The sequence below is a fragment of the Pristis pectinata genome, chromosome 5 (assembly GCF_009764475.1).
Source record: "Pristis pectinata isolate sPriPec2 chromosome 5, sPriPec2.1.pri, whole genome shotgun sequence".
Classification (NCBI taxonomy): domain Eukaryota; kingdom Metazoa; phylum Chordata; class Chondrichthyes; order Rhinopristiformes; family Pristidae; genus Pristis; species Pristis pectinata.
This window is the reverse complement of record NC_067409.1, coordinates 87066593-87091680: the sequence shown is the minus strand read 5'-3', so window position 1 is coordinate 87091680 and position 25088 is coordinate 87066593. Positions and strand designations below refer to the sequence as shown.

The 25088-nt window shown below is 40.2% G+C and overlaps 1 protein-coding gene across 2 annotated transcripts in view; it reads right to left on the bottom strand.

Annotated features, from left to right (window-relative positions):
• Positions 1 to 17158, bottom strand: part of LOC127570562 (aryl hydrocarbon receptor repressor-like) — a 146710-nt gene extending 129552 nt beyond the window's left edge. The window contains exons 1-2 of one of the 2 annotated variants that reach the window (XM_052016229.1): positions 17092 to 17158; positions 16186 to 16258 (exon numbers count right to left, since the gene is read on the bottom strand). In XM_052016229.1, coding sequence (XP_051872189.1) covers positions 16186 to 16258; positions 17092 to 17098 — 80 coding nt within the window. In that variant the 5' untranslated portion in view covers positions 17099 to 17158. Of the gene's footprint in view, positions 1 to 16185; positions 16259 to 16695; positions 16844 to 17091 lie in introns of those variants that run through there. The other variant, XM_052016230.1, reaches the window with a different exon arrangement.
• Positions 17159 to 25088: the final 7930 nt, after the last annotated feature.

The following is a 25088-nucleotide window of genomic DNA, read 5'->3' as shown; positions in this document are numbered from 1 at the left end:
TAGAATTCATAAATGATTTTAAAAAAGCAAATTGGTAAATCTAGGCCAAGATATTAAATTTGCACCAAGACATTTTGAACATATGACCGCAAATTGTAAGGAAGACATTTAATGTGTTTGAGATTGGTAGACATAAGTATGGCAAGAATCTCTATTCATTGTTCCTGGAATATGAAGTACAATAATGGGTTCCTCAATGACCCTCTACTGCTAAACCTTGATATAAAATGGGAAGAATATGTTCTCACTTTCTGTTGTCTGCAACTGCAGAAAGCTGAACTGACCATAATTTGGCACTATCTGTAATTTGGCAGTAAAGTGCAAGTTCCCTCAGACATTAGAATAAATTCCACTGTGGAAAGTAAAATTCACCAGTGTTTGGTTGGAATTATAGCACCTCAATTTAGACTAAAGGGGCACAGCAACTTTATCTTATTGCAAAAAGTACCTGAAAAAATGTACAGATTCTATTAATGTGCCATTGTGTCTAAAGTCATGAAAGGTCATTTGATCTTATTAATTTATCACCGTCCTGATGTCACAAAACTATAGAGAGCGCTATTGTAGGAGGACCCTCACACAAGAGCTGCAGTGACTCAACAAGAAGGTCTTCCCAGGACAACTAGGGAGGGGCAATAAATAATGTCACTGCCAGTGATATCCAGAGCTAGAGAACAAAATAGTTTTTAAGTTAAAACAAAAATTTGAATGGGTAATTTTGCAGCATAGTTGATTTGCTCTGGTATTGTCAGGATCTCATTCCAGGGGGATTTTTTTTATTTCTATTATTACATTTTCTTGTAATTTCTGGGAATCTGGGTGGATGAGTTTCCAGAAGTGATGATTTTGGTAATTATTCAAGGGTTGACTGCCTGTAGCTTTATGCCTTCACCCAACCAGAACTGGCAGGATCAGAGATTTGCCAGAAAAGAAAGTAGTCTTCTTCATTTGGGGTCCAGACTATTCAGAAGCATGGAATTGGTTATAACATTCTCACATGTTGATATACTAACCTTCATAAGGCTCCAGGAGTTGAGATCTTAAAATACAAAATGGACACAGATTTATCTTCTATACCGGGGTGTATGCAAAAACAGAAATAATTGATGATGAGTTTGCAATTGTTGAACATTATACACAGAAAATAAGGAATTAAGAAGAAAATTCTTTCCACAAAGAATGGTCAGAATGTGGAACTTGTTGCCACAAAGAGTGATTGAGATGAATAGCATAGATGCATTTAAAGGGAAGCTACTTGAGGAAGAAGGAAGCAGAAAGATATTGTGATAACTGGATGTAAAGCATCTGGAGAAGGATCATGTGGAGCATAAAACACTGGGCCAAATTTGGGCCTAATGGCCTGTTTTGGTGTTGTAAATTCATGTAATGATGTGGTGAATTCATTCTGTCTTATGCTTTTTAAATTAGTTCCATTAAATGTAACTACAGAAGTCACAGAATGCAATACTGGCATGCATGAGTTTATAATCACCTTATTTTTGGCTCTTTTGCCTTAAATGATTATACAGCCTTTAATTAAAATTTCTCAAAAATGCAAGTAGTGTATGGGACTATGTTCACTTGAATGGTATTGCGCATTTGGACCTTTTGTTCTCAATATTCTTCACCAAGAATGGTTTGTTTTTAAAGCAATGCATGTAATGGGCAAGGAGAAAATAACACACAGATGGACATCTTACAAGATCAAAGCAGATAGGTTTGTGGTCACCATATTAGGGATGTGTACACTGCAATTTTATAAATACTTAGCCTAGAAGGAGCCTGTCTTATAAGTTAATTCAGATGCAAAAGTCAGTTTTACAAATCAGGGAAACCTAACAGCTAAAACATAACACTTAATAGGAAAAACGCCTCCATCCTCTCCACTACACATTCTTAACTTTAGTCTAAGAGACTGAAGATACTGGAATCTGGAGGGAAAAAAAGCAAACTGCTGGAGGAACTCGAGCAACATCTATGGGGGGGAAAGGAATTGTTGAGGTTTCGGGGGGAATGGGGAGAATTATAACCAAACTTGCCAGGCAGCAAATCGAACAGGGTTGGGTGGAAAAATAATTTTACACTTTTAAAATACTGACTTCACCAGAAAATTGAAAGAAAAAGGCAAAACCAACACTCGATCCAATCAGTTTTCCAATAGGTGATTGAGACAAAAATGACCTTCATTCTTCCCAAGCAGTAAACGACAAAGCCCTGGTTGATTTCTTCATTGCCTTGACCAACAACACAGAGAGCCTGCAAAAGCTTAGCACATCAGGTGTGTTTACCAGCTGAGGTGTGTGTTTGTGTGTGTGTGTGTGTGTGTGTGTGTGTGTGTGTGTGTGTGTCTGTCTGTCTGTCTGTCTGTCTGTCTGTCTGTCTGTGCACACACGCACATGTGTGTGAGAGTGGGGTGGGAAGGGGGTGGTAGGACTGAAGAACAATTGTACAAAGACAGAACAATATTTCCTACATTACAACAGTGACTACTTTATCAACCGTAAATGCTTTGCGTCATCCACAAGCTGTGAAAATGATTAATTTTTTTATGAGAGTAAACAGAAAGAAAGTTAAAAATGATAACCACCCAATGTTAACAAAGCTAATATTGGAAATCCTCCACTCAGAGTCATAGAGCAATACAGCACAGACACAGGCCCTTCAGGCAAATAAGTCCATGCCAACCAGAGTACCCACCCAGCGAGTCCCAATTTCTTGCATACAGCCCATATCCCTCTAAGCCCCGCCCCTCCATGTACCTATCCAAGTGCTTCTTAAATGATACTATTGTACCTGCCTCAACCACTTTCCTCTGGTAGCTTGTTCCATACACTCACCACCCTCTGCGTGAAAAAGTTGCCCCTCAGGTCCCTTTTAAATCTTTCCCCTTTCACCCTAAATCTATGCCCCTAGTTTTGTACTCCCTTACCCTGGAGAAGAGACTGCTACCATCCACCTTATCTATGCCATTACTTTAAACATTTCTATAACGTCACCCCTCATTCTCCTACATTCCAAGGAATAAAAACCTAGCCTGGTCAATCTCTCCCTTTAACTCAGGCCCTCTAGTCCTGGCAACATCCTTGTAAATCTTTTATTCCTTCCATTTTAACCATGTCTTTCCTCTAACAGGGTGACCAAAACTGTACACAGTATTCCAAGTGCGGCCTCAGCAGCGTCTTATACAACTGTAACATAATGTCCCTACTCCTATACTCAATGCCCTCTCTGATGAAAATCTGTGTGCTAAATGCCTTTTTCACCACCCTGTCTCCATGTAACGCCACTTTCAATGAACTATGCACTCGTACTCCTATGTCCCTCTGTTCCATTACACTCCCTAGTGCCCTGCCATTCATAGTATAAGTCCTACACTGGTTTGACTTACGAAAATGCCTCACACTTATCTGTCTTGAAATCCATTTGCTACTTCTTGGCCCACTTCCTTGTAATCTACAATAACCTTCTTCACTATCAATAACTCCTCCTAATTTCGTGTCATCCGCAAAAGCAAGACTTGTGCGTTCACATCCAAATTATTTACACATATAACAAATAACAAGGGTCCCAACAGCGACCCCTGTGGCACACATCTAGTCACCGGCCTCCATTCCAAGAAACAACCTTCAACCACCACCCTCTGCCTCCTACCTCCAAGCCAATTTTGAATCCACCTAACTAGCTCTCCCTGGATTCCATGGGACCTAACCTTCCAGACCAGACTACCACACGGAACCTTGTCGAAGGCCATGCTAAAGCTCAAATAGACAACATCCACAGCCCTAACCTCATCTAGCTTTTTGGTTACCTCTTCAAAGTGCCATAATGCTCATATTCTCAGGTCAATAATGTAGCTATGGGAACTCACCTGGTCCCAAGCTACACCTGGCTTTTTGTAGGATTGTTTCATTCCTACTCAGACCCACACTCTCAAGTCTTTTTCTGGTATATTGATGACTTCATTAGTGCTGTTTCCTTCAAAACTCAAAAATTTCATTACTTTTGTTGCTAGTTTTCATCCTGTTCTCACCTTCACATGTTCCATCACTGCCTCTTCTCTTTCCTTTCTCAATCTCTCTGTCACCATCCCAGAGGATAGGCCTCCATCCCTGCAATTAAGATCCATTAGAAGCCCACAGACTCCCCCAGCTACCTTGGTTATACTTCCTCCCATCCTGCCACTTGTGAGGACTCCATTCCATTCTCCCAATTCTTCCTCTCTGCTGTATTAATTTGATGATGAGACTTTCCACATAGGTCCCTCTGTAAAGTCTTCCATCTTTCTGTATCATCACTTCTGTCCGACCATGGTGGACAAAGCTCTTGACCACATAGCACCTATTTCCTGCACTTCAGCTCTCACCCTCTCTCCTCCTAAACAGAGCAAGGATAGAGTTCTCCTGGTGCTCACTTTCCGTTTAAGCAGGCTCCACACTCAATGATCATCCTTCACAATTTCTGCCAGCTACAAGACGATTTCACCACCACACACTTACTCCTGTCCCCTCATTTCCAATGGAACCTTTCCTTTGTAACTTCCTGGTGCACTCTTTTGTCATACCAAACACTCCCCATCTTATGGCACTTCCCCATGCAACCACAAGATCTTTTCACCTCTTCCCTTCCCACCATCCAGAGACTCAAAGAGTCTTTTCAGGTGAAGCAGTGATTCACTTGCACTTCTTCCAATCTAGTGTACAGCATTTGGTGTTCACAATGTGGCCTTGCCTACATTGGAGAAACCAAACCACAGGAGTGACCATGAGCTTTCTATTATTGCCTTCCACTTTAATTCTCCATTCCATACCCACTCTGACCTGACTGTGGCCTCCTGCACTGTTGGAATGAGACACAATGCAAGCTTGAGGAACTGCACCTGATCTCCTGTAGGGGAAAGTTGCAACCTTCTGATTCAACTTCAAGAAACTTGCTTTCTCTGTCGGTATCAGAACTGGCAGATTCTGCTAGAAGTAATCCATCTGTGATATTGACTCAGTTTTTCCTCTCGCCATCAGTGCAGCTTATCCTGCTGAGCTTGTCCACAGTCCTGCTATTACCAACACATGGCAAAATCACCCTGTACCTACCTCCATTAATCTAGTTCACTTGGCCTCACCTTATCATTGATGTTCCCTTTGTCCTTCTGCACCTTCTCTGCAACTTACATGCTTTTCTCTCTTTCTCTTTTGATGAAGGGTCTCTGACCTGAAAAGTTAACTTTCTTTCTCTTTCCACTGATGTGTATTTCAAAGATACTTTGCAAGAGTGTAACTCTTGTTGGTTGGTTAATTGGTACCTGTAAATTACCTTTACAGTAGTTCAGTGGTCATAGAGTCAAAAGGGAGTTGTTGGACATGTGGGAGAGAATAGATTTCAGGGAGAATGGGATTAGTGGGGTTGCTCTGAGAGCCAGCATAGACTCAATGGGCTGAATGGCTTCACTCTGTGTTATAAAGAATGATAAGAACACACAAAATTTCAAGCCAAACCTCAAAGATATTTTTGCATAGGTAATTAAAAGATTGTGCAGAGGGACAGCTTCTAAGGATTGTTTTGAAAGCTGAAAGAGAGCCAGAGAGGTAGAAGAACTTAGAATAAAGTTCTGGGATTTTGGCAACAAAAGCCAAAGATAAGATATCTTTATTAGTCACATGTACAGCGAAACACACAGTGAAATTCACCTTTTGCATAGAGTGTTCTAGGGGCAGCCCACAAGTGTCGCCACGCTTCCGGCACCAACGTAGCATGCCCGCAACTTCCTAACCTGTACGTCTTTGGAATGTGGGAGGAAACCAGAGCACCCGGAGGAAACCCACGCAGACACGGGGGGCAAGTACAAACTCCTTACAGACAGCGGCCGGACAAAGGGAGCAATGCTGGGGCAATGGAAGTCAGCCTTGTAGAAGAGGCAGGGATCCATAACCCATAACAAATTCTAAGTGTTCACAATTATCAGAAAGGAACAAAACTGTACTGGATAACTGTAGTCCACTCTCAGTCTCCAAATTCAAAAAAAAATGACCCCAGCATTTAATTTCTTCACACACCAACAAAAAACACATTGTATACACTTGAACAATCCAATACTGTCTAGTTCCATCATCATCCTGCATTCACCATCCTCTCAGTAATACGTAAATCAAGGCTCTTCTTCTGCGTCCTGCAGAGTATGTTAATGTTTCCATAAGTTACTGGAGTTATGTTTGTCTGAGGGATCCAGCATCTTGATACCTTTGACCCAGTCTACCCAAACCAATTGTTCTTCATTTTCTTAGAGCCTTTTCAATGCTCTGTACATTCTCCAAGACCCAAGATGTTCCCACTGCAGGGTTGTGATTGTGCCTAGACCTGAAGTCCAGAAAAATGACATTCTATTGTATTGCTCAAAATATTGACACTGAACATATATTCGGGTTGGTATTTGATATTGTATGCTAAATGACATATATTGACACATTGAGCCTGCACCCTATTGTCTGATTTCCTTGAGTTACACCCATTTGTCATTTTTGCAACTGCAGTGTGCAAGATCAAATATCAGTTCCTTTCTTACTGATGCTCACATTTCTGGGTAGTTAGGATCGTATTCAACAAAGATGATAAAGAAAGAGAACACTGGAACAGATGTATGCTGATCAGTGCCATGAGACTGTTCCAGCATTAAATCAGATGATGGTTGATCTGCACCTTAACCCTGTTTAGATGTTTTGCTTTCTTATCCCAGTTACCATTACCGAACATAAATCCAGGTAAGCTCGTCAGTCTTGAAAATGACATTTGGGCACCTTTTTGGAGAACCCAACTCCAGATTTTCACCAACTTTTGTATCAAAAGTTCACCCTAAAATGAGCTGATACTAGATTTAAGATAGTGCCTCACTCTTCAGGATTCTCCCACCAGAGGAATTTGTTTCCCTGGCCTAGATGTTTGGCCGTTCTTGGGAGAGTAGACCCAAGGGTCAAAGTGAGGTGTATGGAAAACAGTTTTGGTCATGGGCTTACCTCAGCAAAGTTGTACCTGAAATGCTTACAAGTTTGCCTTCATGTGTTGACCCACTACAGAACATGCAATGGAATGCACCAGGTAACTCAGGTCCTGGGGATAAAAGTGATGGAGGATAATACCTGGCCTCAGCTAGAGGTCAGTAGGCAGGACTGAAATCTTGGTTGGGAGACAGCCAGTCTTGGGTCAGATTGGGGAACTGGCACCAGAGTCAAGGAGCAACAGGAGAGATTGGGCCTGAGGTCCTATCAAGGATTTGAAGGAATTGAGCAAAGAGTCAGAAGCAACTGGGAAATCATGGTCAGAATAAGACATCAGTTAGTGAGACATGGAACACAGCCAGAATGAGGGGAGAATCAAGGGATTAGTAGGTAAGTCTGATTGGGTGGGAAGATCCTTTGGGCAGTCGGATGAAGGAGTGGAGGCAGGTAAGGGAAATGATGTGGGTTTTGTCCCTGCCTCAGGCTGCAACCTGCACAGGGAGCAGTGGTATTAAAATGAAAAACACTATGATGCTGGAGGAACTCAGCAGGCCAGGCCGCATCCATGGAGAAAAGCAGGCAGTTAATGTTTCGGGTCAGGACCCTTCCTCAGGACTGAAGATAGGAAAAGGGGAAACCCGATATATAGGAGGGAAAAGCAGAGCAGGTTTCCCCTCTGGGCTTCCCCTTTTCCTATCTTCAGTCCTGAGGAACAGTCCTGACCTGAAACATTGACTGCCTGCTTCTCTCCACGGATGCTGCCTGACCTGCTGAGTTCCTCCAGCACCAGTGTTTTTCATCTAAATTCCAGCAGCTGTAGTCCTTTGTTTTTCTCGCAGTGCTATTGAAATGCAGTCATTCTGAGAGTGCCCGATGGCAGACTTTGACATAATTTCCCAGCTCATGCTCTAGAATTCTGTCTGAAAATTATGTCACTTGCATATGTTTGAAAGGCAACCCAGCAGAGGCCTGTTGAACTTATGTTGTGGTGTAACTTGACCTAGAAATCACCACAATTGCATCTGCTCCAAAAGTAACCAATTTCACATGCATTATAATGAAAAAAATAGACTGTTCATACAAAGTTCCACCCTATCAAAGCCTAGATTTATTTTAAAACATCTTAATTAGACCAACCTCAATCTTTGAAGTGCAACTGATATTAGCCAAGTAAATACAATCCTTATAGTCTGTTCACTAAAAGTAATGAAAATTGTGGCTCTCTGTGCTCCAGAGCAGGAGGCTCCTTGAGGCTGGGAGTTCAATTCATTTCACACCTTTTGTCTACTGAGCAAAATTTCAGAGTATTGAATCCAGATTCTAACCCTGTCATTTTCCCAGTAGTGTAATCATGTAAGCAGCTAATTCCCCATTAAATGCAAGTGTATCAGCCAATTTCCTCAGTGATGTGTGACTGTGCCTCATGTCTATCTTGCCTTTGGATTGAAGACATTTTGCAAATTGTGAAAAGGTGCTTAATAAGTATTTTACAGTGTAAATGCTTTCTCCTAACTATCACTGTTTAAATAACCAGTTCTAAAAAAGAAAAGAGGTACTAGAATTAATGTGAAGCATTTTTAAGTTTGAAGTTGAGATGGGAACCTGTTAGCAATATGGCCCAGTATTTAGCATTCAAAGTCACATAGCGAGGTCTCCATCAAATTGCCTCTGAATGTTACAATGAAATTAGTGTTAAAGCAAAACAGTACTGAACAACACAGGACCTGCAGACCTAACCAAACTAACAAGCAGCCAATGAGGAGAAGGGTGCTGGATGTACAGGCTTCAGTGCTTCATCACTGACCTTCCTTCTGTCATATTAGAACTGAGAACGTTCACCAACGAATGCACTATGTTGAATTTCATTCACGACTCCTCAGCAAATGAAGCTGTCCATGACAGCATGCAGCAAGACCTAGGCAACATTCAGGCATGGGCTGATAAGTGCCCACGTGACCTCAGTGTGTGCTGGCTACAAAATGCATTGCGGTTACTCATTTCAGCTGCCCTGAGAGCATTTCCCAAACTTGTGACTTCTGTCACAAATTAGGTCAAGGGCAACAGGAGCACGGCAACACCATCACCTGTATGTTCCCTTCCAACTCGCATATCATCCTGATTTGGAAACATATTGCCGGTCCTCCTTTGCCACTTCAATATAGAAGGGCCTTCAACTAAAGGACTGTAGCAGTTCAGGAAAGCAGCCCACCAGCATCTTCTCTGGAGCAACTAGGGTAGACGATAAATGTTGGCTTTGCTTCCAACACCTACTTACCAAAAATTGAATAAACTAAAGTATAAAGAACTAAAGGCAAGTTTATTACTGCCTTGTAACTAGTGTTGCTTCTGCAGTATTCATGACTCCATGCAAGAAGCCCGTGCAGCTGCAAAAACAGCTCTCTTCCAAAGGGAGAATGCCTGCTTTCCCTCAAAACCAAAGACCAACTAATGAAATTGGGGAAAGTATGACTTTGATTTGAGTAATTTGGTTAGCTGGTTAATTACAGAGCAAAACTGGCCTCCAACACATCAGTTATAAAAAAGACTTGCACTTTTCAAAACTCAGGATTGCCAAAGCACTTCACTACCAATGCAGTATTTTTGAAGTGTAGTCACTGCAGTTATATAGGAAATGCAGCAGGCAATGTGCACACACCAAGGAACCACAAACAAGATGATAGCCAGAATATCAACTTAATGGTGATGCTTGAGAGGTAAATGACTTTGGAAGGAACATTCCTGCTCTTCTTCAATAGGCTGGCACAGCCTATTTTCCCTCCATCTGGATGAGCAGACATAGCCTCACTTTATCATCACATTTAAACTACTCAACCACCAATGAGGAGACTCAAGAGGTATCAGGAAGTAAAGCTGGTGTGGAGGAACAAGAAAAGGCCATCAATTCTTTATGTCTGCCTGTTAGGTCAAGGCTGATCATAATCTCATATGCATTAAACTGTTTTTGCTCCATGTTCCCTTGACAACCTTGCCCAACAGAAATCAATGCATGTCCCTCAGCATCAAGATCTGATTTCCACTCGTTTCTGGCTTTAAGCTCATATTCCACTCATGGGCATACTTGTTCTGAATTTATCATTCTGAATCTCTTCATTATTTTAAACATCTTGATTTGATGTCTTTCTTCCCACTTCTCAGGACATACTCCTATAATAGATTTGAAATGGATTGTTCTGAACCACTGATTAGTTGAGGATATGGTAGAGTGATGGAGAGATACAGCACGGGAACAGGCCCACTGAGTCCTCACTGACCATCAATCATCTATCTGCACTCATCCTACATCAATCCCTTTTTTTTATTCTCCCCACATTCTCATCAAACTTCCCCAGCTTCTACCAGTCACCTACACACTATGGGCAATGTACAGTGGCCAATTAACCCACCAACCCACATGTCTTTGTGATGTGAGAGGAAACAGAGCACCAAGATGAATCTTTACGCGGTCACGGGGAGCGTTTGCAAACTTTATATAGAGAGCACGAGGTCAGGATTGAACATGAGCAGCACTACTAGCAGTGCCACTGTGCCATCCTTCACAAATATTGCCATGCTTTAATAATACATGACACCTCCCATCCACTCACACAGCATATTGCTAATAACATAGCAGGATATTCTAAATAATGTTGGATCTCTAACATTTACCAATAAGCCATTTAGTGTTTGACAACATTACGTTCCAAGGCATAAAATGCAACAGACCAAATGCTGGTCAATGGGATTAACATAAATCGGAAGGTACCTGATAGTTGGTATGGCCATAGTGGGACAAAGGGCCTGTTTCTGTGCTGAATGACCATGACTCGAACAGTGTCCCTGACATTGGAAAATGGGAAGCAGGAACACTGTCCTGTCCAGCTCTATTATTGGAATCCTACATAGAAAACCATTTGAAATTTCTTTATTATTTATACTGAGAGGCCTCCTCAGATATAGCCAGGTATGGCCCCCAGAAAATCCATGGAGAACAGGCTAGTGTCATATCACTCAAGAAATGACCGAGGAAAAGAAGTGATGCCCATGTTTTATTAATAGGTCACCCTTGTTTCTCAGGTGCTAAATCAAAAAAAAATTCTTTCAGATTGCAACTCTCCATTTTACTTATAACTATCAAACACCTTCCAAAAAAAATTGCAGATGTTAAAATCTGAAATAAAAGCAAAAATGTTGGAACTGTTCAGCAGGTCAGGCAGAATCTGTGGAAAGAGAAACAGAATTAATGTTTCAGATCAATGATTCTTCATCAGGGTGCTGATGAAAGATTGTCAGTCTAAACATTAACTTGGTTTCTCTATCCACGGATGGTTCTTGACCTGCTGAGTATTTGCAGCATTTCTTGTTTTTAATTCTAACTACGTTGGTTATGAATGAATTGGCTAGTGACTATCTTCAAAATTACTGCATGAATTGGTTATGTCTCCCGGTAACTCTAAGCTGGGTGTCATCCTATTGCCTGAATTTTGTGATCAAATTACTGGGATGGAACTTGAATCCATTTATTCATTCACAGGATATAGGGGTTGATGGCAAGGCTGACATTTATTGCTAACCAGCTATTTCACAAAGCAGTTGGGTCAACCACATTGCTGTGAGTCTGGAGTCACATATGAACAGGTAGGAATGATAGATTTCTATCCCTAAAGAATGCTTGTGAACCAGTCTGTTTTTTTATGATAGTCTGGTGGTTTCATGAACTACATTACTGACATAAGCATTTTCTTCCAGATTTTTTCAATTAACTGAATTTAAATTCCACAGCTGCTGAAGTGAGATTTGAACTCTGGATGATTAGTCCAGACTCCTAACTTGACTACTAATTACTGTACCAAATCCAGGACCTATTGACTAAGAGGTTAGAGCATTGCCCACTGAGGAAAGACTGGCACATTTCACTCTGGGTAGGTAATAAAAGTATCCAAACAATTTGGATTTTGAAGGCGTAACACACAGCCGATACAATGCGAATCATACTTTGCATGTGTGTGCTTAGGATACACAACTAAAGGATACACAAAATAAGAAAATACAAGGACAAAGGAAACGGAATTAGGGGTAGACCATACAGCCCTTTGAGCGTGCTGTACCATTCAATGCGGTCATAATTGATCCAATTCTTAGTCCATTTTCCTCTTGATTTACTTAGTCTTCAATGTACATAGGACATGAGTTTCTTTTGATTTTAACTAATAATTACCAAAAAAGTGTCACCCACTGGACCTACACAAAACTGTGCATAGAAACAAAATGGTGTGTTATATGTTTTACAATGTCAACTGTACATTTTTCTTCAAGAACGTGATTTCAAATTGCAGATAATGTGCAAAGACTAATATCCAAATGCATTTGTAAGTGGCTACGTAATAGAATATACTAGTCAGTGACATGACAAGGCAACTCATGGGGGGAAAATCCCCAGAATAGTAAAAATGCAAGTGGAACAATGAGGTGACTTTGAGTGCACATGTAAAGTCATTGTCATTACCAATTTAGTTGCTATTTATTATAGAAGCTACAAGTTAATGTATTTGCCTATATCTTTTTTAATAATCAAAAGTAACCAATTTTATCAAACAATAACTAAAAAACACCACCAAGCTGAATCAAAAATAATAACTATAAATTTCAATCTCTGAATATACTCAGCAATTAACCATGAACAACCTCTGAGGTAATGAGTTTTTTCTGAAGATTTGCAATTCTATTCATAAAGAATGTTCTCCTGAACTCAAACCCAAATGGTCCCAAATGACCACTTTTCCTGAGACTCTGCCCCCTTGCTGGAGCCATCCAGCCTAACAACACAGCCTCTTGACATCTATCCTGTTAATCCTTTAGAATCTTGTATATCTCAATTTGTTTTTCTCTCATTCTTCTAAACTCCACTGAGCATAGGCCTTGATTTCTATAAAAAAGCAAACCCCTCACCCTAAGAATCAATCCAATGAATTTCAGTTCAGCTTTGTAATTCTCTCTGTTTGGTTTCTGCAGGACAAAACATCACTGCACATATTTCAATATGCATAGTAAGTCTGTCAACAATCTCTTTATCACTGAAATAATGAAAATGAAAGTGAATAATATTTCTTCAAATTACACTAGGCACCTTTAGAAGCTGCTCACCTTATAGACAGACCCAGACGAATAGAAAATTGGAAGGGATTAAAAATCTCCTCCCTCCTCCACCTTACATCCTACCTATAAAATTAGGCCTTTTAACATACTTAGATTAAATGGTTATAATTATAAAAACACCCAAATGACATGCTTAAGATAGGCTTCTTAATGTGTAACAGAATAGGAATTATGGAGTAGTACACTATAATATGAAATGGTCAAGTTATAACCTACCCAGGGCAGAAGGCGAGGCTGAGTGAGGTGATGCTGAAAGCTACTTATTCTGTAGGTTTCAAACATTTTGAAGACAAGATAAAAGAGACCTAGAGAATGTGCGGACCTTGAACATGTCAAGATAAAGGGGGCTTGAGTACGCACAGACCCTGAGCTGTTCTGATAAGGGGGTCAAGGAATCTGAATACCAAATCCCAATAAGAGAGGGTTTGCATGAGAAACAGAAAATAAAGTAATCCAGTGTTGCACTTGAATTTGGGTACAGGCTACACGGCAATAGGAAAGACGGAAGGACAAACAACTACCCAAGAGTTGCAATGTCCATCCAAAGCAAGAAATCATAATATTCTGAAAACACCTTTATAAGATTATTGCCAAAACGTTAAAATTTGGTTGATCTCTATAAAGAGTTATCAACAACCAGTCAGTGTCAAGTTCAAAGTGATCTTAACATCCTTCTCCTTCCACTCTCTCACTTCCTCGTTCACTCAATGTCATACAAGAAAAATGCAGCAATCCAAATGTTGAGACCTTTCTGCTCCATAGAAGTGGGACAGTAGCATGCCAAAAATTGTGGACAAGGTCTTAAAACATAGTTAAACCTAAGTTGCTCCAGAGAGAAGTAATGGGGAAAGCAGGAGACCATTTTATGTCTCACCACATTTTAAGCTTAGTTTAAGTGAAATGATTCTATAAAAAGGTGCCAATCCCAAAGCCAAATTTACATTCAGGCTTAAAATTTTAAGGCAGAAATTCATTGAAAAATAGAACTCTGTTCATCAACAGCTCACATAGGCTCACCTCATCAACCTATTCCACAGGAAATGTTAATCTAAATCTGTGCCAAAGAAAAGAGCAAGTCTTGGGACCAACATTGGTTTCTAACCTGACCCAACATCATGCTCCAGGGTTGATTTTGAGTTTTTGTTAATTGCCCATACTTCATTCACCTTGAGTCGATAAACTGGGTGTTAAATAATTGTCTCATAAACCTCCTGTCATCAACAATAATATATATTTATATAATGCTTTTAAGGTGGCAAAAAGGCCCCAGGGGGTCTTCTTACAGTATTCTCAGATAAAATTTGCCTCCAATCACAAAATGGGACATTCAGACAAGTGACTAATGTCGGAGCGTTGAGAATTGGAGAAGCACAGAAACCTCAGAAGGTTGCAGCTTTGAAAGGGGCTCCAGAGACAGAGTGGTGATGAGGCCATGCAAAGTTCCCGAACCAGGGAATGAGAATTTGAAAAATTGACAGGCAGCCAATGAGGAGAAGGGTACTGGATGTACAGGCTTCAGTGATCAGGTGATGAATAAGGTACGTGTGGACTGGTGGGAGAGGGCATTATCATGGTCACGGAGGATGCCGTCCCGTGGAGAGAATCAGAGTGAGCACGGCACAGGCTCTTGACGACCTCCATCACATAACGGGAATCTGCATGCAGGAAATGTGCACATTAAAGCAGCCACTTATTGACACAGAGGTGTTATGGGAAAACATTACCAGCTTGCTTTCAAAATATTCCCCACTTCTGGCAACGTTACAGACAGGATGGCAGTGGTAATAGGAGCATCCTCCTGATCTGTGGATGTTAACAAGTAAGGTGATGTAGGTGACATTTGACTCCTGACTTGTGAGAGTAACATCAGGCAAGCTGTGAAATGGACATCGGAAGTGAACTGGCTGTGCTCTGGTTAGGTTTGAATGGGGGCTCTTTAATCAATAAAATGAACTCCTCCTGCAGCAGTGAGTTCATGCCTGATGCTACTCTTTCTGAAGCTTATATTTGAATTGCAGCTGGGTCAATTTGTCTTTTTGATTTTTTTTCTTTTTGACTCAAGTTCAAATCACCAGATCTTTGCACAAGTATGACAAGTTACTCAAGTTACGAAAGAAAATAGACAGTTAGTCAATCAAACTTTAACTAAAAGCACTCAACATCCTTGACTTTAGAATTTAATTGGTGATTTATAATCGGAAGAAGTATTAAACATTGAACAAAATAACTTCAGCTGATAAATAAATGCAAAATCTTGGGTTACAAGCAGGCACGAAGTTAATAACACGTTGAAGAGGATATTCTAAACCATTTTGTTAGATTTACACATGAAGATATCTTCTATGATTCCACTGTATGATTTTAATTATTGGAAGGAGAAAGGGGGAGAGAAATAATATGTTCTCGTCAAATAATCTAAAACTCTGATATTATTCCAGGCCATTCCACTAACTGAATAATTTAAAACATTTTTATGTTGAAAGTTTACTCGTCTAAACTACACGTTTTTCTGTTTACAAGCATTTAGTTCAATGACTCAGTAATTAATTATAATATACGCGTTAATAAAATGATAATGCCTACGTATAGGACAATTAATAATGGAATATACATCTGCACATTCAGTACTGAAGCACAAATTATTTTAGAATTTGGTATGTATTTACATATTTAAAGTTCGGCAGACGGATATATTCCAAAAAATAAAAGATGTTATAAACTCGTACAGCTAAGAAATTACTTGACAATTTAAAATCTCATCTGTTCTAAAGTTTCATCTGTATAAGATAATGATCTCAAATCTGACTTCTTAAAAAAACCTCAGATCCCTAACAATAAACGCTTTATTTGACACGATTCTATTCTTACCAAGATTTGCGAGTATCTTTCTGTAAGTATTTTACAATGAATTCCGTTGTAAACAAAAAGAGCGGCGAATTTGATCGATCGCTGCCTAAGTTCCTGGCACCAATCGTTCACTTTTTTTAAAAAAAGGCAAAATAAAGTACGGACTCTGCGCTGTCTGTCCGGTTGGTGTTGCAGTACTCACTGTTTCTGGATGGGTTTCCTCCGTTTTCTGCCCGCGTACATGCACTCTCCGAGTGGGATCATGGTTCTCGCTCCTGCCAACAGTTACAGGTGCTACTTCAGTCACTCGAGTTCTGTCCACTCCGTTCATTGCCCTTCCCACCCTTTAATCCTGTATTGTCTACACCCGCCGCAGTGTGTTCACATCTCAGTAATTCTCTCTCTTTTGTTCCTCCGAAACAGGTCACTACCACGTCAAGAATTATAACAACCTCCTCAAACTTTCATAGTTACGTCAACTCTAATCAGTTCTCTGAGGTTGTCTGGGGATGCAACCAATCTCTGTTAAATCAGATGCATTTCAGAAGATACATCTGTGGCAAAGGATTGGACATGGAACGTATATAAATACTGCAGAGGTCATATTCCTGCTACGTTAACACTTTGAACTCCCCGAGCCTACCTGTGGGTTCGCTGCTCGATCTATTGCCGACCTTTGCAATTAACCATCTCCAGGGTGTGATAGACTTACCTGACCCCGAGCAAGCTTTGGAGGAGCTTCGAGTTACGGATATACAGCACAGTCTGAGTTGCTGGCACTCTGTACCTCTCGCCCACTAGATCACACTAAACACGCGCGCGCACATCTACTCAATATAATCCGCCAATATGGATCTAAAAGTTGTTGCTCGTCGTCATTAGGTTTAAATATGTAGCCCCGAGTAATGGTTTTGCCGCAGTAAATAACCCAACTAAGCAAGGGCTCACTTCCTTATATTTCAGGTACCGGATCCTATTCAATGTCATCAGTAGCTTTGCACGCAATGTCATCCACAACACTAGCCAGAGTGCTGAGCGGAGAGAGAGCCCTGAAACTCTCACTCGCTCATCAGCACACACACACACACGGCACTGAAACTAAACTCACCAAACATTAAGAGAACTGGTCAGCAACAGCAGCCGGTTTATCCCTTTCTGACTTTCCCGGATTAAAAAGTTAAAAGTTCCAAATAGTATTTTAATTTTACTGGAGGACTCCGAGTTTGGATCGATGCCAACTTCCCATACATCTGTCTAATGAAAGAGGAAAATAAAAGTTGTATTCGCGAAAAAGCATCGGGAGTGGGTACAGAACAGAATTTTGAATTGTTTTATCCGATGTATTCTCCAGCAAGTAAGTGCTGGATATGCAAAAAATCTGGCGTTCATCATACTGTAACGTCAACGTCAACCTACTTGGGGTGCATTCGGCAAAATAATCTCCACAGCATATAAATCCTTAAAATTTTTCCAATCACCAATCAACCCAAAAGATTATTATTACATGCATGATTTGGTTTTATTCTTGCATTATGCATTAACATGGATATGAAAGTTGAATTAGTAAAGTTTCCAATTGTTTTTGCAAAACTTTAGATGTTCTTTCCTGCCATATTTTTTTTGTCAACAACCTACCACTTCTCTTGATCCCTTTTTTTTGATTTGTCACACACTTTGACTCCAGTATTGGATGAGAACAATGTTCCCTATTTAAACACTGAGAACAGAAAGTGTATTTCAGAGACACAAGAGATTCTGCAGATGCTGGAATCTGGAGCAATACACAAAAAGTGCTGAAGGAACCCAGCAGGTCAGGCAGCATCTATGGAGGGAAATAAACAGTTGACGGTTTGGGCTGAGACCCTTCATCAGGTGTATTTCAATCCTAGAATAAACTCCATTCTGGTTAATTGCAGGTCACAGACTCCATCCATCTCCCCAGTCACTGTCAGGTGGAAACAGGCTTCTCCCCCATTTAATCTGAGCTAGGTTTCCAACGCCATATCTTCACTGTTTTCAAGACCACATCCTTCCTCTTCCACTTTTAAACAGGCCTCAATTTTGAAAATATTGCTTTTTATTCAATTATCCCATCACCTTGTCTTATGACCTGCTCCAGTTCTACAATCCAGTTATGGTGGAGGATCATTGATCTAAAACATTAACTCTTTTCTGATTCCTGCAGATCCTGCCTAATCTGTGGAGTATTCCTAGTGTTTGCGGTTTATATTTCAGATTTCCATCATTTGCAGTTTTGGTTTTTCAACCATCCACAAATCCCTGTGCTCCTCCAATTCTGACCTTGTGCACGTCCCAGACTTATAACTCTGTCCCTTCAGCTGCCTTGTCCCAAGCCTGGACGTTCCCTCTCCAAAAGCCTGTCTGTGACCAAGCTGCAGTCATCTAGTGTTATGGCTTTTTATGTGGCTTGGCGTCAAATGTTGTCCAATCATTCTCCCGTGAAGTACCTTGCAATTTCCTTCTTATGTTAAAGGTGCTACAATTAATGCAAACTATTTCAAAGTCTTGTGTGAAGGAGTCATCAATCATCTTGGCCCCACAGCAAGGAGTGTTAAAACTTGGGCATACAAATGAAGAACACTTTGTATTGAAGAACAATATCTGACAAATTAAAATCACTGATGATATACAAAAGCAATAATAAAATGTCTTTTATTCTTAACCAACCTTTGCAGACAGACAGCTTGTTTCTTGATGCATTTAATTTGGAAGCCTTATTTTCATACAAGGTTCTGGAGAACAGCGTCCTCTGCTGGATCAATGCCTTAGTGCATTCCATCTAATTCTAATTTGAGTTAATAAATGACTCTTGTTGAAATTTTCTTTGATTGCAATGTCTTGGCAAATACATCTTCCCTCTCTTCTCTCAACTACTTGCCAGGGTTAATTGTATCATCCATCCATCTAATTTGTGGTTGAACTGATTATCTCTGTGATCTACAAGTGTCATATAACTATCAGTGAGGAGGTATCTTTCAGCAGCTCTTTTCCATTTGTTCAGAAAGAAAATATCTCAACATTACAGCAGTAGATTGTTTCTTAATTACTCCAGAGTTTTTGCCTCCATCTCTCTATCTGAAAGTTACTTCAGATGTCAATTACTCCTTGTGTAAAGCTAAATATCCTTTATCTTTTTATATACAAGTTTGTGACCAAGACTTGTTATTTTACAATTGTAGTTTAATTTTACATTGATGTGGAAACAAAATGGATACTTGGAGTTAAGATGCAGATCAGCTAAGATGCTTTTTAACTGATGCAACAGGCTTGAGAGACTTTATTGTGTGGTCATGGAACTGGTTAGTATTTCTCTGCTCCATTGATCTCTGGCAGCTACCTTTAAAGATGTTTTGTTATAAAATTATGTATTTTGTTTTAAGTTATGCAATGACCCTGTATCCAGGGCTTAAACAACTGCAAAACAATGGGAAAAAATGAACAATTAGCTTGATGACCAGCCTTTAGACTCTATAAGATACCTTGGTTTTGTGCATAGATGTACATAGAATTAGGACTTAATCTCACATGATTAAAGTCTTGGGTTTCTCTTCACTTAATGAAGTACTTAAAACGTGTTAATTTACAGGTTACTTCAGGGTTTAATCTATCTGACACATTGGCTTAGCTATTTTTCTGAATTTTATAGCCACTATGTATTCATGGTGGTTTTAAGATAGGAAATGGAACAATGGAAGACAAGATGAAAAGAGTTGTTGTCTGTTGCTTTGAAGGAAACACTTCCTTTCTGAGGACTCTGCCTGTAATAACACTTACCATGCCATAATTGAAGAAATAAATTGTATGATGCACTGTCTTGGAGTCTAAGTCAAACTACATGACCCAATTTCACTGACATATAACCTTCTCCCACCCTCACCTAATCTGAATGTAGAGATCCTACCTTGCTGGCCCAAAGCACCCCACAGTGCTGCAAAGAGGCTCTGAATGATCCCAAGGCTTGGAAAGAAACACTGGAGAGGCTCCATCCTGGAAACTCACCTGATAGCTTTGACTTCTGGCAGGACCTCACCCCCAGATTTGCTGGGTGTCAAAGCTGTTGGATTTTTTAAATGTTTATGAATGCTTCTGATGTACAGAAATATTCATAAAATATTGTAAACATTGTTTTAAAATTGAAGAATAATTAAAACATTTTAAAAATATAATCTAAAAGCACTTACAAAATTAAATGAACCACAAATGGTTAAAAAGTGAAGAACTTGCCTTCCCCATGCCTTTCTTTCCCACAGCCGGAAAACTTCCACTGAAATTAATAGGTTAATGAATCCTGTACCAAATCTAATGTGAAGCAGGATTCAAGAACTGATTCCTCAACACAAATGTTGTGAACTTTAGCAAGATCAAGCTCTGCTGCTGGATCTCACGAGGACTGTTCTCTGGAGGGCATTGAAAGATGTGATGCTGACTTTGGATGAGTAAGCTTAGGACTTCGTGTTTGACTCTATGTATATGCACAGATCCCAGATTTGCTGACATTTACCAGTAAAATCCAAGGTAAATTACTTTACATTTGTGGTTAGCAAATACTAAATAATTTTAATAATTGAGAGATCATCTGTTACTTTTGTGGAGGGGTGTTACATGTTGTGTAAAGGAGTGTTTTCTAACTCTATCTGAATGGCCTCACTTCGTATTTAACATCCTAAATTCCATCAATGTTCCTCAGGAGCCCCATCAAAACAAGCCTTCACCATTTATACTCCAGGGAATACAAACTTGGTTTACATAATCTTAACTCATAATCTAAACCGTGAAGTCCTGACAATAACCTAGTGACTCTGCTATACTTCTTCCATTCCAATGCATCCTACCCAAGATGTGCTGCCCAGTCATTCTCTCTTCTCTCCCCTTCCATCAGGCAGAAGATACAGAAACTTGAAAACACGTACCACCAAGCTCAAGGACGGCTTTTATCCCACCATTATAGGACTCTTGAAAGGATTTCTTATACGATAAAGGTGAACTCTTGACTTCACAATCCACCTTGTCATGGCCCTTGCACCTTATTTTTTACCTGCAATGCACTTCCTCTGTAACTGTAACACCATATTCTGCATTCTGTTTTTGCTTTTCCCTTGTACTACCTTGATATACTGATGTTTTGAAATGATCTGTATGGTTGGCATGCAAAACAGAGTTTTTCACTGTATCTCGGTACATATGACAATAATAAACCAATTACCAATTAACTGTAGACAGTGCTCCATATGTAGCCTACTCAGGATTTCCTACAGCTGTTGGGAAGAATTTAGCTTTTGAGTTATAAATGCAATCATTCTTTCAGTATTTCGATTTTTTTTATCCTGGCAGTACATTGTAGTGATGTCTGCATGTTTGTTCACCATCTGTTTTATACTTGCATCTGACATTTTGTTTTGCTAAGATAGATTACCTCACATTTATGAATGTTGAAAATTTTCTGCCTCAATTTTGCCCATTCATATAATCAATCAATGACTCTTTGTCCCAAATATATTACTTATCATTTATTGTGTCCATGACAAACATGAATATTTTAATATCTGATACATTACTTAAGTCATTAATGAATATAGTGAATAATTGAGACCCCCTCCAAAGCAGATTGCAATTACTTCCTTCCAATTAAAGCATATAACCACTCTCCCTGGTCTCAGTCTTCTAACATCTAACCAATCTCCTAAACCAGATCCACAACTTAGAGCAAGATACAGCAACAGCCTACTTAGCAGTCCTTTCAGAGCACAATCTATGACAAAATACTGTAACAGTTGAGAAAGGTGGTTCCACACCATCACTCAGACGATTAAGAATGACCTTGCTAGTGACATGCCAGTGAAAGAAATTAACATCCATGAAAAATAGATTTGGAGAAATTAATGGCAATAAATCCCTGGGACTTGATGATCTGCATCTACAGATTTTGAAAGGGGTGGCGATGGAGTTAGTGGATACACTACATGTCATCTTGCAAAGTTCTACAGGTTCTAGTGTGGTCCCACGGACTGGAAGGTAAACATAACCTCACTATTTAAGAAAGGAGAGAGAGAAAAAAAGGAACTTTAGACCAGTTAGCCTGACATTAGTGGTAGAGAAAATACTGAAATCCATACTAAAGAAATGGTAGCCTCACCCTGAGGGAAAACAAAAACAGGATTGCTCAGAGTCAACATGGATTAATGAAAGGAAAATCATGTTTGAGAAACCTGTTAAGAGTTTTTCCTGAGGTGGGAACTAGCAGAATAGACAAGGGGAAAAGCAATGGACTTTCAAAAGTCCTTCAATAAGGTGCAGAAGAAGAGGTTATTAACCAAAATTGCAGCACATAAGAATGAGGGTAATGTACTGGCATGATTCAGATTGGTTACTGGGCAGACAATAGAAAAGGAATAAACAGGTCATTTTTGGGTTGTGAGGCTGTGACAAGTGGGGTGCCACAGGGACTGGTGCTGGACCCCCAGCTGTTCACAAGCTATGCTAATGGAAGAGGGACAATATGCAATATATAAGTTGCTACTCATATAAAGCTGGTCCAATTATGGCAAGGATGTGGGGAGGTTTCAACGAGATAACAGGCTAAAATGAATGGGAAAGAACATGGTAGATGAAATATAATGTAAAAAAGCTGTGGTGCCATACACTTCAGCAGAAAAACTTGAAAAGCAGTTTTTTAATCAAATGGTGAAGATTAAAATGTGTTGATATTAAGAGGGAGCTGGGTGCCCCTATACATGAATCATTGCAAGCTAATGTGAAGGACGGCAAGTGGTTAGGAAGGGTATTTTGACCTTTATTTGGGTGCAAAAGTAAAGACATCTTACCACAATTATAAAGGGTCATGCTGAAACTGCACTTAGAATTGTGTATCATTCCAATCAAGGGAAGAATATACTTACGATAGAGTGCAACAAAAGTTCAGCAGACTGATTCTAGGTGAGTGGTTATCCCAGGAGGTGAGATTAAGCAGACTGGGTGTATAGCCCCTGGAGTTTAGAAGAATTAGAGTCATCTTATTGAAACACACTTGATGCACAGTGACACAGCTAGTAGAGGACCTAATGGGATCAATGAGGGAAGCAAGAGAGGAGATTGCTGGGATTTTGATAAGAGAGCTTTGCAGACTCTTTACTCACAGATGAGATTCCAGAGGGCTGGAGAATAGCTAATGTTGTTCCTCTGTTTAATAAGGGCAACAGAAAAAAAACACAGGAAATTATATGTGGGTGAGCCTTCATCAGTGGTGGGGAAGTTATCCAAGAAGATTTTTAGGGATAGGATTTACTTGCATCTTCTTGAGGATAGTCTGTATGGCTTTGTGTAGGGGAGGTCATGTCTTACAAACTTGATAGAATTTTTTTGAGGAAGTGGTGAAGATGATTGACGAGGACAGGGCAGTGTATATTGTATGCATGGAATTTAGTAAAGTTTTCAACAAGGTCCCTCATGGTAGGCTGATCCAAAAGATTAAGGCACATGGGATCCTTGGCAGATTGGATTGGATTCAAAATTGGCTTTGCATATAAGACAGGGGGTAGTGGTGGAGGGGTGTAATTCTAACCAGAGCTCTGTGACCAGTGGTGTTCTGCAGGGATCAGTGCTGAGATCTCCATTGTTTGTGATGTATATAAATGGTTTGCAGGAAAATGTAGGTGGCTGATTAGTAAGTTTGCAGGTGACACAAAATCTGGCAGAGTTGTGCACAGTGAGGAAGGTTGTCAAAGGATTCAACAGGATATATGGGGTCCAGGTCAATAGTTCACTGAAAGTGGCTATGCAAGTGGATGAGGTGGTAAAGAAGGCATATGGAATGCTTGCCTTCATTGGCTGGTGTGTGGAGTATAAGAGTAAGGAAGTCACAATGCAGCTATATAAAACTTCAGTCAGACTGCACTTGGGAGTATTGTGTGCAGTTCTGGTCGCCCCACTATAGGAAGGATGTGGAGACTGTGGAAAGGGTGCAGAAGAGGTTTACCAGGATGCTGCCTGGATTAGAGGGTATGGGCTATAAGGAAAGGTTGGACAAACTTGGGTTGTTCTCCCTAGAGTGTCAGAGACTGGGGGGAGACCTGATCGAGGTTTTTAAAATTGAGAGGCATAAATAAGGTAGACAGACAGAATCTTTTCCCCGGGGTAGAAATGTCAAACACCAGATGACATGCTTTTATGGTAAGAGGGGGAGAAGTTTAAAGGAAATGTGCAGGGCAAGTTATTTCACGCAGAGAGTGGTAGGTATCTGGAATGGGTTATCAGAAGTAGTAGTGGAATCAGGCAGTTTGATTGAGTTTAAGAGACTTTTAGATAGACATATGAATATGAAAGGAATGGAGGGATTTAGATGATACACAGGAGGAGGACATTTAGTATAAATTGGCATCAAGATCGACACAACATTGTTGTGCTGTACTGCTTTATGTTCTACACAAACCAGTTGAAAATGTGAGCAGAGAAAAGGCAGATGGAATTTAATCTGGACAAGTTTGAAGTGTTGTATCGTGGGAAGTCAAATGCAAGAGGAAAGTATATAGTAAATGGCAGCACCCTTAGGAACACTGAAGTACAGGGGGATCTTGGGGTGCAAGTCCATAGCTCCCTGAAAGTGGCAAAGTAGATAGGGTGGTAAAGAAGGTGTACAATATACTTGCCTTGATTGGTCAGGGTTTTTAAACTCAAAGTCAGGAAGTCATGTTGCAGCTGTGTGAAACTTCGTTTAGGCCACATTTGGAATTCTGTGTGCAGTTCTGACAGGAAGGAAGGATGCGGACGCTTTGGAGACGGTGCAAAAGAGGTTCAGGATGTTGCCTGGATTAGAGAGTACAATAAACCTGATTCTGATAAACTTGGATTGTTTTCTCTGGAGCGTCCGTCACTGTGGGACAACCTGAAAGTATATAAAATTATGAGAGGCATAGAAAGGACTGATAGAGTCTTTTTCCCAGGGTGGAAATGTCAAATATGAGAGGGCATAGCTCTAAGATGTTTTGTTTTACACTGAGAGTAGTAGGTGCCTGGAACATGCTGCCAGGGGAAGTGGTGGAAGTAGTGTTTAAGAAGCATTTAGACAGGCACATGAACAGGCAGGGGATG